At 38.5% G+C, this 16618-nt stretch overlaps 2 protein-coding genes across 2 annotated transcripts; both read right to left on the bottom strand.

Annotated features, from left to right (window-relative positions):
* Nucleotides 1–720: 720 nt before the first annotated feature.
* LOC126815753 (protein asteroid homolog 1) lies at nt 721–5436 on the bottom strand. Its single transcript, XM_050541662.1, has 2 exons — nt 5357–5436; nt 721–4945 (listed from the first exon to the last, which is right to left on the bottom strand). Exon 2 carries the CDS (start codon nt 4886–4888, stop codon nt 2579–2581), a length of 2310 nt encoding a protein of 769 aa, XP_050397619.1. The 5' UTR covers nt 4889–4945; nt 5357–5436; the 3' UTR covers nt 721–2578.
* A 7533-nt stretch (nt 5437–12969) lies between these two features.
* Nucleotides 12970–16073, bottom strand: LOC126815818 (uncharacterized). The gene is made up of 2 exons (XM_050541778.1): nt 15945–16073; nt 12970–14842 (listed from the first exon to the last, which is right to left on the bottom strand). Exons 1-2 carry the CDS (start codon nt 15945–15947, stop codon nt 13100–13102), a joined length of 1746 nt encoding a protein of 581 aa, XP_050397735.1. The 5' UTR covers nt 15948–16073; the 3' UTR covers nt 12970–13099.
* Between the last annotated feature and the right edge of the window lie 545 nt (nt 16074–16618).

Below are 16618 nucleotides of genomic sequence, written 5' to 3'. Positions count from 1 at the left end.
TCGCAAAATCTGGTTTAAAGCTTGTGTGACCATGGAAGTTCAAAGATATATAAACTGGAAGTAGCATACTAATAAACATAAAACTATACGCTTTATCACTTTAAATAACCTCTTAACTCTGCTATCCTTCGGCTTCTCAACCATGAATATTCATCGAAACGTGGTAGAAAATATAAGTTCAACCCTCCCCTTTAATGATAGACCATAAAGTCAATAAAGGGGGGGGATGTACCGATTAATTCTATAGATAACTACACTACATTTCCGTCAACTAAATATACGCTCACAGCAGCTAATTCGACCGTGCAGTCCCCAAAGGCATAGGCGTACGAGCGGGGGGGGGGGGGGGGGGGCGGGGAGGGGGCGGCCGCCCCCCCCCCCATTTTGGGCACCAAATGCTGGGAAAATTTGGGCACACAATTGTACCTTGTAAAATTTGTATACAAATATATTGTGTTCTTGAATGTGTCCAATTTAACAGCGAATTTATTATTATTATGTAACATACTAAGAACCTAACTACATTTTTTGGGCACCAACCACCACTGCCCCCCCCCCCTCCCCAGTCAAAAATTTCCCCGTACGCCTATGCCCAAAGGTTGTCTCATTTTATGCATTTGTCGATTATACAGGTCATTTTGAAATAAAAGTAAAAAACTATTAACAACCCATGAAGTAATTATCAGTAATATTAAATTAAACTTGATTGGCTTCCAGGTCTTCCTAGTGCTAAAATTTATTATACAAAACATGTAATCAGATGATAACAACTTAACCTGTTCCGAGTTATTGTAATCTGTTGAAAATCAAAAAGATTCTTCCTCTCATGAACTTACACACTGTGTATAAATTTCAAATCAATTGGATAATAACGTTGGCTAATTTGGATCCAAAGTTATTCTGCAATGGCTTTATCATCATTCTTGGTAATATTTTCCAGTATATAGTGCAGATATACGAATCATGGCGGAATGTATTGACGTGTAGAGATATTGTATGTGAGGTCTTTTTCAATTTCTATGCCTATTAAGTCTGGTACCAAAGGGGGGTGGAGGTACCAAAGGGGGATGGGGGTACCATTAATCCTTAACACGAAAAGCGCTTAAGTCTATCTTATAATGTTAGATGTAGTTTCAACCGTAACTCACACTTTACATTTAGGTCTATTACATGGTTTGCAATCTTTTTGTAAGTCACTGTTAACTACAGACACTCGAGATGCTTTCAGACTGTTCACTAGTATTATTTGACCAATAGTCTTTCCCTTCTTCTGGGATATCATGACATACGAGAGCTAGTCTCCGTATCTTGGACAAATGTATGTAAATTGGGCTGACAGGCGTCATATGTTGCTATCTATTCTATAACATTCTTCTTATTAACATCTTTGGGGTTTTTTTTGCAAGAGTGAGGTCGAGTGGTCTAACGCGTTCATTGAGTCAAGTTTAGTGGTTTTGATCAAAAGCTGTTACGTAGAAAGGCGTAAGGTCGACTGTCTAAGCTTGTGGGTTTTCTCCGAGTCAACCGCCCCCCCCCCATCACACTTGCAAATATCCCTTACGAGCAATCGAATTACTGCAATAATTATAAGGACATGACCTAGTTTGTGTCGAGTGGACGTTAAACAAAATTTCTCTTTCTGCCTGTCTTATTTCGATATCATCCGAATAGCCCCACTGTAAACTATAGAATTGAAAGTTTGATGAGGCTTACAGTCGGATACATGTATTTGAATATATCGATGACTATAGTTCATTTTTTGCTGAATATATTAGTTTCTAATTTATCCATGATGACTTTAACGTCCAAGAAGGAGACTTCATTATTACTGATGTGCATAGTAAATTTGATTTTAGGGTGCAGCTGGATGTGGGTCAGTAACAAATTTGGACATTAGTGTTCTTCTGGCTTATTAATTAGGTAATGGATTCCAATATTTCTTTTATCCAATGTCATGTATAGATTGATGTGTCACTTCAAAGGGAGTTCCCATGTCTGCTCCTCAAAAATTCATTGTTTCCAAGTACAAAATGGTAAAATTCTTTGTTTCCAAGTACAAAATGGTAAAATTCTTTGTTTTTAAGTACATTATCAGCTAGTTGAAATATGGTGTCTATTTCTTTTGGCTGCAAAAGGGGTTTCCCATGACTGTTCCGTCGATTTGATGGTGTAAAAGGAGTTCCCTTGACTCTTCCGCTGGTTTGATGTACAAAAGGAGTTCCGATGGCTGATTTAGGCGTGAAAAGTACCTTTAAGTTTAAATAAATACATGTACATGTATTAACAGAACAGAGTAATTGCGTGTATGCAGTAGTAGTCAACAATGCTGCTTAAAGTTTGTTTTTTATTTGCTTTTGTGGCAGTGACGCCCATTCATCTATGGACGAATATGGGTCCCACTCCCAATATGAAAAAAGTCCTAATACCATTCATACAAACGGGTGTACCATACTTTAGATTGAGACAGCAGTATATCATAACACAACGAAAGCGGAATTCAAAAATACTTTTAAATGGGTAAACATGTCTGGTGTATGACGACAAATTATCAGACATAAATTTAATACACCTACTGAAATCATAAGAAACTAAATCGATTTACAACGTCACAATCAAAAGCAATTCTTTTAATGTCTTCATCCTCCTCAGAACTTTCACACTCAGAGTAAGAGGGTGAGTCTAATTTCATCTCTGCTACAACAAGGTTAATTTTAGCTGTCCGATCTTTTTCTTCCTTTTTCCTTCTTCGTTTCATAGTGTAGGTTTCAACAAAATTTTCTTCGCCAACTTCTGATGAAACTGTGTCCAACATTTGCTTGAAAAGTCGTAAGAGGGTAATGTCACCGCATAACATCTTAGAAGCAAATAGTACCATGTTCTCTTTTGTCTGCATAGCTTTACTAATTAGAAAAAGAGTTGAGCCATCATAAGACTCTGGGATGACTGGGTCGACAAAAGGCGTGAGAAGAAGTTGGTTTAAGTTTATTGTGTACAAAATGCATGACTGTAATTGGGAATAGCAATGGGAAAGTCTTGGAGGCCATTCATACTTCCAGGTAACGTGGGGCAAGTTGGTAATATCTCTGTTTAAATTTCTTTTGATTAACCCAAGAACAGGAGACACTGATTGAAACACAGAATTGAATTCAATTGTATTTGGTGCAATGTTTTTAGTTTCATCTACAGATAATAATTTCAGTGCAGAAACTGCCTTTTCCTCAAGGTCATCTATTGAAGACTTACCCAAATCTTTTCCTTTGGGAGGTGGTGACTTAACAACAGTCATCGCTTCATCAAATTCTTGTTCTTTATCCAGGTTATCTTCTGGATCTTTGTCTTTAGCCAACAAAAAGCTTGATATTCTAAGCAGAAGTACATTTAATAGGTAAGCTGCTAAGTGATATTTAGGAATGCCAGCTGATCTGGCCCAATACACAGTAATGACCATCAACAACTGCAGCGAGCTATGAAACCTGCCTATAAATTCTTTAGACACTGCTAGAACATGTAATAGAAGATCTTGTCTCCTCTCTATATCAACTATTGGTAGACCTCTTATACCCAATACTTTACAAAAATCACCTATCTCTGTTATAGGTATTGTATAAGTTTTGCCTACATCACTTGTTTTTCTATCATATTCTTCTATGTGGGTGTCTCTGCTAGCTCGCATATCATCCAGGTCTTTAGTTTTCTGTGAACTAAAGAGCACCCCATATATAACTCTCCTTATATGTTTTGATATCTCATGAGAAGATGGTTTCCTCAATTCTTCCACTTGGCACTGTAATATCACACGTCGAAGAACTAACGCATTTTGAACAAATGGGGATATTTCTGCTTTGAGAAGAGCATTCACTATCCAATCTGGTATGGGCTCCCCGAAAAAATCATTTCTTTGAATTGTGCTTACTTCAAGAGAACCTGTTAAATATTCCGTCAAAAAGGTTTCAGCAGTGTTTATAAAGGTGTAAGATGCTACAGAGTCTTGAATTGTTTTCTGTATGACAGATTTTTGCTCATCTTGAAAATGCTCTATGATGTTTTGAACCACCTCTTCAAGAGAACCATATCTCCTTAGATAAGAAACTAAGGCAGCAGTTTTGGAATAACGTTTAGATATTTTGGGTTTATTTGAAGCTGGGCGCTTAAACCTGCTTGTGAAAGGACCAAAAACTTTACCATTCACAAAATCATTTCCTAAAATTGTTGCTAAGAGAGGCATAAATTGTGGATTGAATTTTCCAAAAACTTCAGAGTAATGATCATGATGATATTTTTGAACCAAGATATATAAATGTGTTTTCGTTTTTCCAGTTTCTCCATCTTTGACTTTTTTGCGTTTAACACGAAAGTCAACATAATCCATGGGGAAAAACCCTGCTTTAATATTATAAACATAAAAGTCACTATCATTGCTTATAACAGGGCAGTTCCATTTTTCGGCAAGTATTGCTATATGTTCATCAGCTTCATAGTCACATGTTACATGTTCCACACCCAAAGTATCCAAAATACATCTAAATGTTTCATAAGAGAGAATAGGTAGGAGATTTTTAGAACCTCTTAAATTATTTTTACTTGACCATTTAACCCTGTCACGTGCTCTTTCCAAAACAGTTTGGTGTTTCCTGTCATCAGTGTTATATCCTCCATCAAATATAACACATGGTTGTATGTTACACTTTTTTAAATTAAGAAACACTTGCTTTATTTTCTTGGCATAGTTTGCATAATCTCCATTGAACTGTTGTCTTATGTTGTAGGTGTGATAAAGAAAGTGGTACAGGTTATTGCCATCAAATATTACACGGCTATCTCTTAGTTGGAAGTCTTTTAATAAACCTGGATTGTTGTCAATAAATCGTGTTAATCCTTTCACACCCATCTTGAATCTGGTTGATTAGGTTATCATCATCAACAGATTGTTTACCTTACAAACATCCTGGAAAGGAAAAAAAATACAAACAATTAAGCAACACAGGAGCTATTCTCTTTATTTGGCGATTTTAGAGTCTACCTACCTGTACCAATTTTTTTATAACACAATTGTTTACCTGAGGCTGAACACCAACTCATTTTCATGCTTTCTGTGAGTAGTTGTTAGATTCTAGTATCTTGCCCCGATATTTATTTATTATAGATTGGATAATTTTATAAAACTGTATCTAGGTTGATTTCAAACATACCATTCTAAGTTACATTGCCAATCCGACAAATATACTCTAGTTTCGTTTTTTTGTATTTTGCTTTGGCACAGATTTAATCCAATTTTTAAAAAAAAAAATTCTCCAATCAATTATTTCGCGTGCTGATTTGTCATATGTTAACTTTCAAAATAATGTTTAATTATTACCTTTAGAATGAGTAGATTCAATTTAGGTGACATTCGAAGAGCACGTTGTTTCAACTGAATACCGGAAATCGAAAAATTTCAGTGCGGCTATCTGTTATACGGATTAGACAAAGAATGTGGATTACTTTAGTCTATTGGACTTTAAAGCACAGGGATTCTTGGTTTTACTTGTGGGGTCGATATTAAAAGTATTTCCTCCAATTTGTTTGTACTCTATTTCTAATTTTACTGGCGGACATATTCTAAACCCTTTCCACTCCCAGACTGTTTCATTCTTTGCCTATCCTTGGTATGTAATAAGCCTTACATTACTAAATTAGTCACCGACGTGCTTCTTAAAGTAAGTCATGCTTCACTTTTTATTACGTAAGAAACTTTATAAAATACCGTCTCTGGAAATTTCTCAAGGCCGTTCTTACTTAAGCACAAGTCAAGTATGAGCCTAAGCACATTGTGACTGGTAAACTGAGACTATGATGCTCTCCTAACGTCATAAAAACAATTTTGGTATGCGAAGTACGTCATAAATTGGTCGGATGCTTCCCGGCAAATGGTCGATGCATTTGACATGTGCCCTATAGGCTACGCATATAAAATGTGCCACAAGCTAAAAACAAGATTTTTCAAAGTGATCAAGGGCCATAACTCTGGCAGTAATTATTGGAAATCGCTGAAAATCAGTAGGCTTCTTAGTCTCAAGACCTTAAACACTGTGTATAAATTTAAAGTCAATCAGATATTAACTTTAGCCCCTAGAGCGTCCACAAGCAATTGTGGACGCCGGACCGCCGGACCGACGGGCGGGGCCGACGACAAAATACGACCACATTTCAATGTGGGCGTATAAAAACAAAAAAACGCAAGCACATGCAAACAGAGCGCCTGATCTTAAAGTAGCCCGTGTGTTAGTGTTGTTTACTTGGTAAATAAATATAATGGTTTCAGAGTAAAAGCGAAATTTTAGCATTCTTCTCGAGAATATGTTTCTAAGGGATTTTCTCTGTCTTTCAATTGTCTCCTTGATATCAAAAGATGTAGGAAATGCCGTCGAATAACTCTACGGTCAGCCATCTTGTTGGAAGCAGAAACAGACGTAAGGTTGGTAAGTAAGCCGTATAGGCCCACGTACCTTGCTTGGGACTTGCGCTTAGATTCACAATGTCACAACGTTTAAGAACGAAGTTGTGCTTAAGTTTTTTCTTGGAACACATAATAACGTACGTGCTTGGGCTTACACTGAAGTCTACTTAAAATCTAAGCACATGAACGTTTTTAAGAATTTTCTGGGAACACAAAATAAGATAAGTTTACTTAAATGCAAAGTCTACTTAAAAAATCTAAGCACAAGTAAGTACGTGCTTAAGAATTTTCTAGGAATCAGGCCTTGTTCTGCGATATCACTACCGGTACGTTAAACGGCCAAGGTACTAGTACCATCCCACCCATGTGCTTTATTATTTAACAATTGCATCTTCGAAACAACGAAACATCCCTGTGATCAGGGGCGTAAATGCCCGGGGGTGTTGGGGGGTGGTACACCCCCCCCCCCCCCAGGAAAAAAAATAGTCGGTCGCAAAATCAGTGCAGTCGGTCGCAAAATAAGAGCAGTCGCAAAATCAGTGCAGTCGGTCGCAAAATAAGAGCAGTCGGTATCAAAATAAGTGCTCACCGCACACGTCACGCTACTCACGCAAAACTTTAGTATAAAATAACCTTGTCAACTTAATGTGTTTCACACTTATTCTGTTGTCAGTATGTAGGTCTAAGAACAAAATTTCCCCCAGGGAGAAAAATAATCGGTCTCAAAATAAGTGCAGTCACTGCAGTCGGTCTCAAAATTATGCATCGCCGTCTTAATGAATTAATGAGGTAAACAAATAATGCCAGAATAGATCCCAAATACTAGTCGGTCGCAAAATCAGTGCAGTCGGTCGTAAGATATGAGCAGTCGGTATCAAAATAAGTGCTCACTGCACACGTCACTCTACTCACGCAAAACTTTAGTATAAAATAACCTTGTCGACTTATCATGTTTGAAAAAAATATTTTTAACCCCATGGCAAAAAAATAGTCCGTCTCAAAAAAAGTGCTCACCGCAGACGGTCTCAGACTAAATGAATTAATGGGGTGTTTTCTGACCATCAGAATTCTGCAAAATCTCCCCCCAAAGTCCAGGGCATTTCAGAGACCAAGTAAGCGCCCCATTGAGGTAAAGTGCCCTCAGGCCCAGTCCTCGAAAATTAAAAGCTCAGTTACATATCGGCGCTCAGTTCCATTATGCCATCATTCTTCAACTCCTTCTCTGTCTTATACTATCTCATCACATCATATTCACAGTTACAGTGAATCGCCCAGTTAGTAGTACCACTAGTGAGTGAGTCGTGGGTCAAAAGACTGTAGAATTGTTAGTTCTACTCTCACAAAACAGGCGACATTGACAGATAGGCCTCAAGATTCTGTCCCATTTCTTATCCTCTCGTTAACGAGAATTTGGATCCATATTTGCCATGACATTGACTAAAATTGTCAGGCACAGTCCCAAAAATTAAAAGCTCGGTTACACATCTCAAATTTTTTCGCGCCTGCGGCGCTCGATTCCATTATAACATCATTCTTCCACTCCTCTGTTGTTTTATACTGTCTCAGCACTATCATATTGACGGTTATACTGAACTGCCTAGTTATGTTAGTAGTACCACTGGCACTGGTGTGTGGGTCGTGGGGCGTCAGACTATACAAAAGTTCTGTCAACTCTTGCAAAACAGGCGGAATTGACAGGGGCAGATCTCGAGATTTTGTCTTATTGACTCACATTTCTGGTCCTCTCGTCCACAAGAATTTCTCCCAGCAATGACCTCAAATGCCAAGATATTGACTCAATTTTTCAAAATTTTCTCAGGTTGCTCAGTGTTATAGGCACAATCATATATGTCATAAACTTTATGTCAACTTAAATAAAACTGCTTTCCAGCGAGACAACGATCGACAACTATATAATTATACAATGCAATCTATGTTCTCCTGGGACGCTTAATGTTATAGCCAGTATTTTGTTGACATTCATTGTGGGGTGGGAGTGTGGCTTGGGTGGCCCCCTAGATTTGGACCTCCCCCACCCCATCTAGATCCGCTACTGCACATGGCCCCTACAAAACTCGCACCTGTGGTGCTCGGTTCCTAACTGCGTCACTCGTACTAGGGGTATGGGCATCAGTCGGTCGCATTTTGTACAATCAGGACCATAATCCAGAAAGTTATGGTTTGAAATGCGCAAATATCAAAACGGACTGAGATTTTTGGAATATAAAGATATGTTTTAAGTTTCATCAAAATCGGATAAAAATGTGACCTCTAGAGGGTCCATAACTTTTGTATTACATACTTATTTGCGTACAAAGAGCGGCCATTTTGTCAGGCACTTTCATTTCGATTTTCCCGAAATTCCAATTCAACCTTCATTATGGTGAAATGGTAATATATCTAAACAGTTTTTAAAATCGGAAAAAAAAATGTGACCTAGAGAATCCACAAGCTAAAAATGCGATTTTTCGATTAATCAGGGGCCATGATCCAGGAAGTTACGTTCAGATATGTGTGATTATCAATAAGAACCAAGATCTTTATGATAAAAACATATATTTAAAGTTTCATCCAAATCCCATAAAAACTGTGGCCTCTAGAGGGTTCACAACCTTGATATACCATATTTTTTACACTATTTGCGAACAAGGGGCAGCCATTATGTCCGTCAGCTTTTGTCCGATTTTCACGAAATTAGTGTATAACTGTGATATATTAACATGTTTTTTTTAAATCGGATAAAAATTGTGTAACCTCTATAGGGACCACAAGCTCAAAACGCGATTTTTCGTTCAATCAAGGACCATAATTCAGGAAGTTACGATCCGATATGCGCGAATATCGAAAGAACCAAGATCAATATGTGCGTACAAGGGGCGGCCGTTTTGTCCGGCAGTTTTCGTCCGATTTTCACGAAATTCGAACTCAACCATCATTGTAACGGTGATATACTAAAACGTTTTTTTTTAAATCGGATAATAATTGTGACCTCTAGAGGGACCACAAGCTAAAAACGCGATTTTTCGTACAATCAGGGGTCATAATTCAGGAAGTTACGAACCGATATGCGCGAATATCGAAAGGAACCAAGATCTTTGGGATATAAACATTCATTCCAAGTTTCATCAAAATCGGGTCAAAATTGTGTCCACAAGCTAAAAACGTGATTTTTCGTACAATCAGGGGCCATAATCCATGAAGGTATGATCCGATACATGCCAATATTGAAAGGAACCGATATCTTTGGGAGATAGACCTATATTTCAAGTTTCGTGAAAATCGGATAAAAATTGTGACCCGTAGAGTGTCCACAAACAAATTGTGGACGAACATGGGCGACGACAATATACGTCCATGTGGGCGTAGGGGGAGAGAGGAGGAGACAGCTGCAGGAGAAGGCATAGATAATAAATTTTATAATTGAAGTTTTTGCTTTTGCTGTTAAACAGAAAGTCTTGGCTGTTTCTGCTGGAGAGACTTTAAGAAGGGGAGATAAAGAGAGAAATGGGTTTTAACGTCCATTTCACACAACCAAGGTCATTTCAGGACTAACATGGTTCAACCCTCTTTCAATAATTCGCTTGTGTGTAGGGTTCTTTAGCAGTGAGAGGAAAACCGAGACTTTGGAACACAATAACTCTCCTTCTAATTGAGATAGAACGTTCAAACTTGGCGTAAGTGTTTATTAGGCGAATGCCTTGATGGAGTTCGAAGATGAGCATTTTCTGCTTTGGGTAAGCAGAGATAAGCAATCTGATTGGTTGATGCTTTGGGGCCAATAACTTTGGTTTTCATTAAGTGAGAGTGATGAAACTCCGAGTATAAATTCATTAAATCATTACCTTGACTAAGTTTGATGCGAATTTTTTGCTTAGGCTAAGGATCGATAAGCAATTTGATTGGTTAAGAGTTTGGAACATAACTGTGCTTTTAATTGAGGTAGAAAGTTTAAACTTGATGTTGATGTTGATTAGGTGAATGTCTTGACTGAGTTCAATGATTAACATTTCGAGCTAAAGCTTAACAGAGCTAATCAATTTCATTGGTCGATCCTTTGGGACAAGATAACTTTGATTCTACCTGATAGAGAGTGATGTAACTTAATGTGTAGGTGATAATCGGTTTGATTGCTTGATACTTTTGAAAAAAATAAATGTGCGATTAATTAATAGGAGTCATCTCTTTATTTTGGGAGATCGGCGGGGGACATCAGCCTCACTGTTGGCTTGTTTAGTTTGAGTCATTCTATTTGTCTGTAACTAGTCTGTGACTACGGTTGTATACCGTCTATGACTTGCCATGTTTCTACTTTGCAAAATTCAAATATTTTTCATGTATATTTAGCCAGGTGTGCCTCTGTTGTTGTTGTTGGTTTTTTTTTGTTGTTTTTTTTTTTTTTTGGGGGGGGGGGGGGTCATGTGTTCCAAGGTGTGCCGTTGGCAAAAAAAAGTTTGAGAACCACTGAGCTAGTGTTTGCTCCACCGTGGGTAACATATGCATTTTTATTCAACATGGTGAAATCTTTACGCATAAGCGAATTCTACTGTCAGCCTTCTCAATAGGCTCTATCGGAAAACACCACTCAGTGGGGTCCTCAACTCGTAAAATAACATCTAATTCTATAAGATGTGCAATCTTTTTCCAACTTATCATACTGAGGCAATTTAACAGCTCTAGAAGTTAAGACTGAATAAGGTTTGGAATCGGGACGTAATCTAATATAAGCCTACCGTTCAGACGCTTATTTTTAAACCAGTTCAAAATCGCCGGGGTTTTAAAGACAGAATCGTGTTGCGTTCACACGTACTATTAGCCAAACCAGTTTAACTATTTTGACCTCGCAGGTTAGAGTTAACTACGCATAGGTAGCTTCATATTCTTTATTCGGCTCTCGCACGCTTTCGATAACACTGGCACAGCTTGACCCCGACACATTCCCAGGACACTCCGCAAACCTACATCTAGCCTCGGCTGTATGACGAAGTCCGCCATTGGATCTACTTTCAAGTTCCCGGATTACCAACGGCGTTGCCCATTACGAAACCTTCGAAGAATGTTTTATCATACAAATATTTCAATGTCAGGAGCTGTTTTTCTTTCAAGTTTATCCGATTTTCTTCAAACAAGGACAACTTTGCACTGAAAATTCTACACACGCTTCGAACGACGCAATTTTGATAACTTTTTTTAAAAGCGGCAAGTTTTCCAAATAAGTAAAACGGTACCGCATCGCAATTGTATAGGCGTAGGTAGATATCATTTACCGTCATACAGCCGAGGCTAGATGTAGAGTAACGTATTCTGCCGAGGTTTGTCGAGTGTTTTCCCAGGAATGAAACTTACTGCGTACTGCGCATGCTCAGAGCGAACTGGAGCCGGGGTTTTTAAATTTAAGCCAACCAGTTCAGACGGCCAAGATGAACCAGTTTAATATAAAAAGCCTTCTCAAAGACAGCTCGCGAGCTGTTTTTTTTTTAACTGGTTTATTTGCCCCACATTTGCGTTCAGACGACGAAGTTAAACTGGTTTAACGATCCCCCTAGGTTTTTAAACCAGTTCAACTTAAGCGTCTGAACGGGCTATAATACTCTAGGCCTACTCTCCGTTCAATATGCTATACACAATCTTTTCGGTGAAGGAAATGCTGAGAAAAATATTATCTTCGGCCTATGGTCCCATTACGTAAATCAGATTATTCACTTGTTTTGCGGCTGATTCCATACAAAGTCCTGATGAAGAACTATATCTTTCAAATCGTTTTAACCATTTAGGCCACGTTTGTGTCGGCGTAAAATCAAATCCATTAGGCGGCTGTAGGCCTACTGTAGGCCTACTGACGGGGTGTTCATCACGCCGCTGTTTGATGGCACCATGATTGAATGAAGTGCGACTACTGGGACCAAACGAAAGTCCAAATTCAGAACCAGCTTCTGACCCTATGTTTGGTTTATGGGTTCTGTTAACAAACACAGTATGTGAGTTCAAGTACATTTTACTGGGTGCATCTTACAGTGAAACTCTTGCTGTTACACGTCAAAACGAGGGTAGTCAGAACCATAGGCGTACGGGGAAATTTTTGACTGGGGGGGGGGGGGGCGGTGGTGGTGGGTTCCCAAAAAATGTAGTTAGGTTCTTAGTATGTTACATAATAATAATAAATTCGCTGTTTAATTGGACACATTCAAGAACGCAATATTTTTTTTATACAACTTTTACAAAGTACAATTGTGTGCCCCCCCCCCCCCCAGCTCGTATGCCTATGGTCAGAACCTACCACGTCACGTGATCCAAACGTACTTGATAATAGGGCCTACAACAAAAATAGCCAGAGGTGGGGGTAGAGTAGCTGCAATTTTGTAGCGGATTCTTCTCACGGATGGCACTTAGTGGAACCCTTTCTATAGAAGTAAAGCGGTACCAATATGTTTCCGAAGTGAAATAGGACAAACTGAAACTCGCATCCGCTGAAAAATATAATGACCATAATCCGAGGAGAAAGGGGATCTATGAGTGCGGTATCAAGGTGAATCAAGCTAGTTTGGTTTTCTAATCCTACAAATATGGGGAAATCCACAATACATCTTTACTTTTAGTTCACGGCTCCATTTTTACAAGTTTAAATAACTAATGTACAAAACTAATGGATTGATTTAATAGTTTGATTTAAAGTTCAGACACCACCGTTGACTCCTGAAACTCCGCCTGGTCCAAGGAATCAAGCCATGAACACGGTATTTGACCTGCTATAAAATAAACAGAATTCATGAAAGGTGGCGGAGGATGAATGTCAACCTTTAAATCAGCCTTATCTTGAACACTTTTCTCCACCAAAGAATTACAATATTTAGACGGGTTATCAATCTTCCATATCGAGGAATTGAAAGAAACTAGATTTGCTGGTGTTACGGGTTTACCCAAGTCGGACTGACAGGCATTAGAATTATTAGCAGGTTTGTCTAAGTTATATAACTCATCACTTGACTTACTCACTTCCAACAATGATTCTGTTGTGTGATCATATTTGAGATAGACGCGGTCAACATTGCTGATTAAGCTAGCATTCTCTTTAATCAAAACAAAGGCTGGTAATGGAGTGGTAAAAGTTTCTCTGTGGGATTTCAGTTCCTCTGTGGTCGAATCAAATACAAAAATTTCAGCACCCATAAATCGTTCTTGGCCATTGTAAAACACACAGTCTCCTTCGACGAACACAGAGAATTCATCAGAACTATTCATTAATGTCGTTGACGTATCAATATGGTAATCACGGGAAACTTCAGCAACCAGCACAGACCGGAAATCAGGCGTGAGTTTGAAATATTTCATTTGCTTCACCCACATGTTACTTGTAAAGATTAATTGACTGGAAACCGCTAAAATCAATATATTACCCCCTTGAACTGTGGGTAACAAACAATTTAAAGGACCTTGCATGGATTCAGTAATACTGGTTATGTAAAACGTACTCCACTTTAAAGTCTGCAAGTTGACTGAAAAGCAAACAGTTACTCTGTGGTTCAGGAAAACCACACACTCTTTAAACAATACCGCTTTCCAGTCAGGTGTAAAAATAAATGGCAGTTCCGTTTTACCAATACTCAGCCAAACCTTGTTACTTATATCATAAACAGCAAGCAAGAGATTAGAGGGTAAGTCTTCTTGGCCAGTCTCAAAATCCGAAGAGGCTAATAACAAACACTGTCGATGATCTTTAGTACGTGTGTTAGCATGTTCAGAACTGCCTTGGTTCTTTACTATTGTCATATCAACGAGATCAGCACCATGCAAAGAAACCACTTTTTCCATGAAATAATCAGAGCTGGTCTTTGTACAGTGTTTTTGAAAGTTCAGAGAGAACAGCCTCTCTAGATCTTCCAGGGACAGATCTAAAGTTTCAGCTCTAAATATGAACACGTCGTGAAAACGTGCTTCTAATATTTCTAATATTCTGGTATGTAGTTTTGGCGAGTGAAAATCCAACACAAGTTTATAATAGAAAATGACATTATCTACATTCAGATTGTCCTGAATAAATGTAACACAACATTCAGTTATAGCATCAAAAGTCAAATAAGTCGCAATCTGAAAAATTTCTACAATGTTCTCTCTGTTAATACCAATCTTTCCTCTATATAAAGAGTCTATACATATTTCCACATTTTTAAGCCTTTGGAAAACACCACTTAAGTTAACAACAGTAAAGCCCGCGGACGATTCTTGGAAATTTCCAGAAAACATTGCCCTAAAATACCGACTGTGGGTAGCTAAAACAGCCTTAGATGCATGCAGAGTGTCTGTATCAACACATATTTTAACATCACAAAATTCACCGTTTTTCCGGAAAGTGTTCAAAGATTCTAGAACACTGGTAGAATAGTTTTCGTGGTCAGTTAGTTTCAGCTCCATCTGAAAATAAATAAAGAAAGTGTTAGTAACAACAATGGTTAAACGCATTCTAAATATAATTTTAACACAGAGATCATTGCTACGGTGGATGTGTAACGAAGATTTGAAGAAACGGGAACGCATTCTAAATAGAATTTTAACACAAAGACCGTTTATACGGTAGATGTGTAACGAAGATTTAAAGAAACAGGAAGTGACGCAACAAAATGGAAAATACGAGTTGTCCCTATATAACGACTAAAGGAACGAGCAGATAACAGATACACGGTTGAATTTCAGTTCAATGATAATTCCTTGGAATACGAACAGTTGTTACATGAGAACTGCATCCACAAACCATAGTAACATTAACCCCGTTTACATTACAAATTTTAGGCGTGCCAGGCACGGCTCGATTAATTTTTTGGAGTGTAAACGGGTCAAACAAAAGCGTGTCATCAAAGATCAGTTCTACGGTGCCGTACTGAGTACCGTGCCAATTTGGCGCACTGAAGTGAGGTGGTCTCGGCACGGTGCCAGGCACGGCACGATTAAATTTTCGTAGTGTAAACGCTATTAGGTCTGACCACGGTTTCAGGGAAAAAGCAGTCAGTCGCAAAATAAGTGCAGTCGGTATAAAAATAATCAGACATTGGTTCGCTAACCTGGAGGTCCGATGTTCGATCCATGTATTGAACGGGAAAGTTCATCGCGATTATCTGGCGCCGTTCTTCCTCGTCAATGGTGCAGGATCTGACAAGGGTCGTGGTATAGTCGAGGTCTTGCCTACAAATTGGCGTGCACGTAAAAGAACCCTTGAGTGTTGGAATTCGATTTAAGATTAGGCCTTATAACTGCTGTTCGGGCAAAAATTGCCTTTGCCCCCCCCCCCCATTCTTCGGGCGAGATCAAATAACACGGTTCTATAAACCTACTGTCCTGGTACGACCTCAGTGCCGGGATCTAAAACATTCAGTGTTCAAGTTGAAGTTCAAGCAAAGAAATAAACCAGCATTGATGCATTAACGTTCCATTATTTTCTCTACACATAAACGGTGATACTATATTGGATACTTGTGTACATGTACTTTACGTGTCCTGAAAATAGCCGAACCATACATACCATGCGTTTTGTCCAAGGCCACGTCCTGTATGTGTATTAAAGATCACCTTGTGTGTTTTGTAATGGACTTGGAACATCTCCACTTTATATTTGCGGATGTTTGACAAGAGTTATCCTATCTTGCTAAACCCCAGTGATTCTCAACCAGTGTGCCGCGAAATTTTGAACGCCATACTAAGAAAATGTGCAAAACCACGTGATCCCAACTGAGTATTTACTGGTGTCTACTGAAAAGTTCATAGCTATGGTGGCTGATAGTGGCCATGTTAAATCTCGCCCTTTTCATAACGCGACAACACGACATCACGACAGTATTGGCGCAATCATACGACACTTAACTCTGTCGTATCATCGTGTTATTTTTATCCTAACGTCGAGATGTCGACTTATTGGCATAGTCTCTTTCTACAAGTCACAAAAATACAGCTGTACTCATTACACTCATTACATCAGATAAGATACAATAAGACTCGTCAAAAGAGATAATAGGAAAGTGTTGATTAATTATTCGTTTTCTCAAAATAATGAAACATTTTGCGCCCAAAATTGAATTATTGGTATTATATTCAAAAAATCTAGAATTATAATAGCAGGACAAAAGTGAGTCAGCTATGTTAATTCCTTGAATAAGAAGTGGTGTCGGTAGGTATCGAACAAGCATGCATTGCCTCGTG

The sequence above is a fragment of the Patella vulgata genome, chromosome 3 (assembly GCF_932274485.2).
Source record: "Patella vulgata chromosome 3, xgPatVulg1.2, whole genome shotgun sequence".
In the NCBI taxonomy this organism is placed as follows: domain Eukaryota; kingdom Metazoa; phylum Mollusca; class Gastropoda; family Patellidae; genus Patella; species Patella vulgata.
The sequence above is the reverse complement of the archived record's forward strand: the minus strand, read 5'-3'. Positions and strand labels throughout refer to the sequence as shown.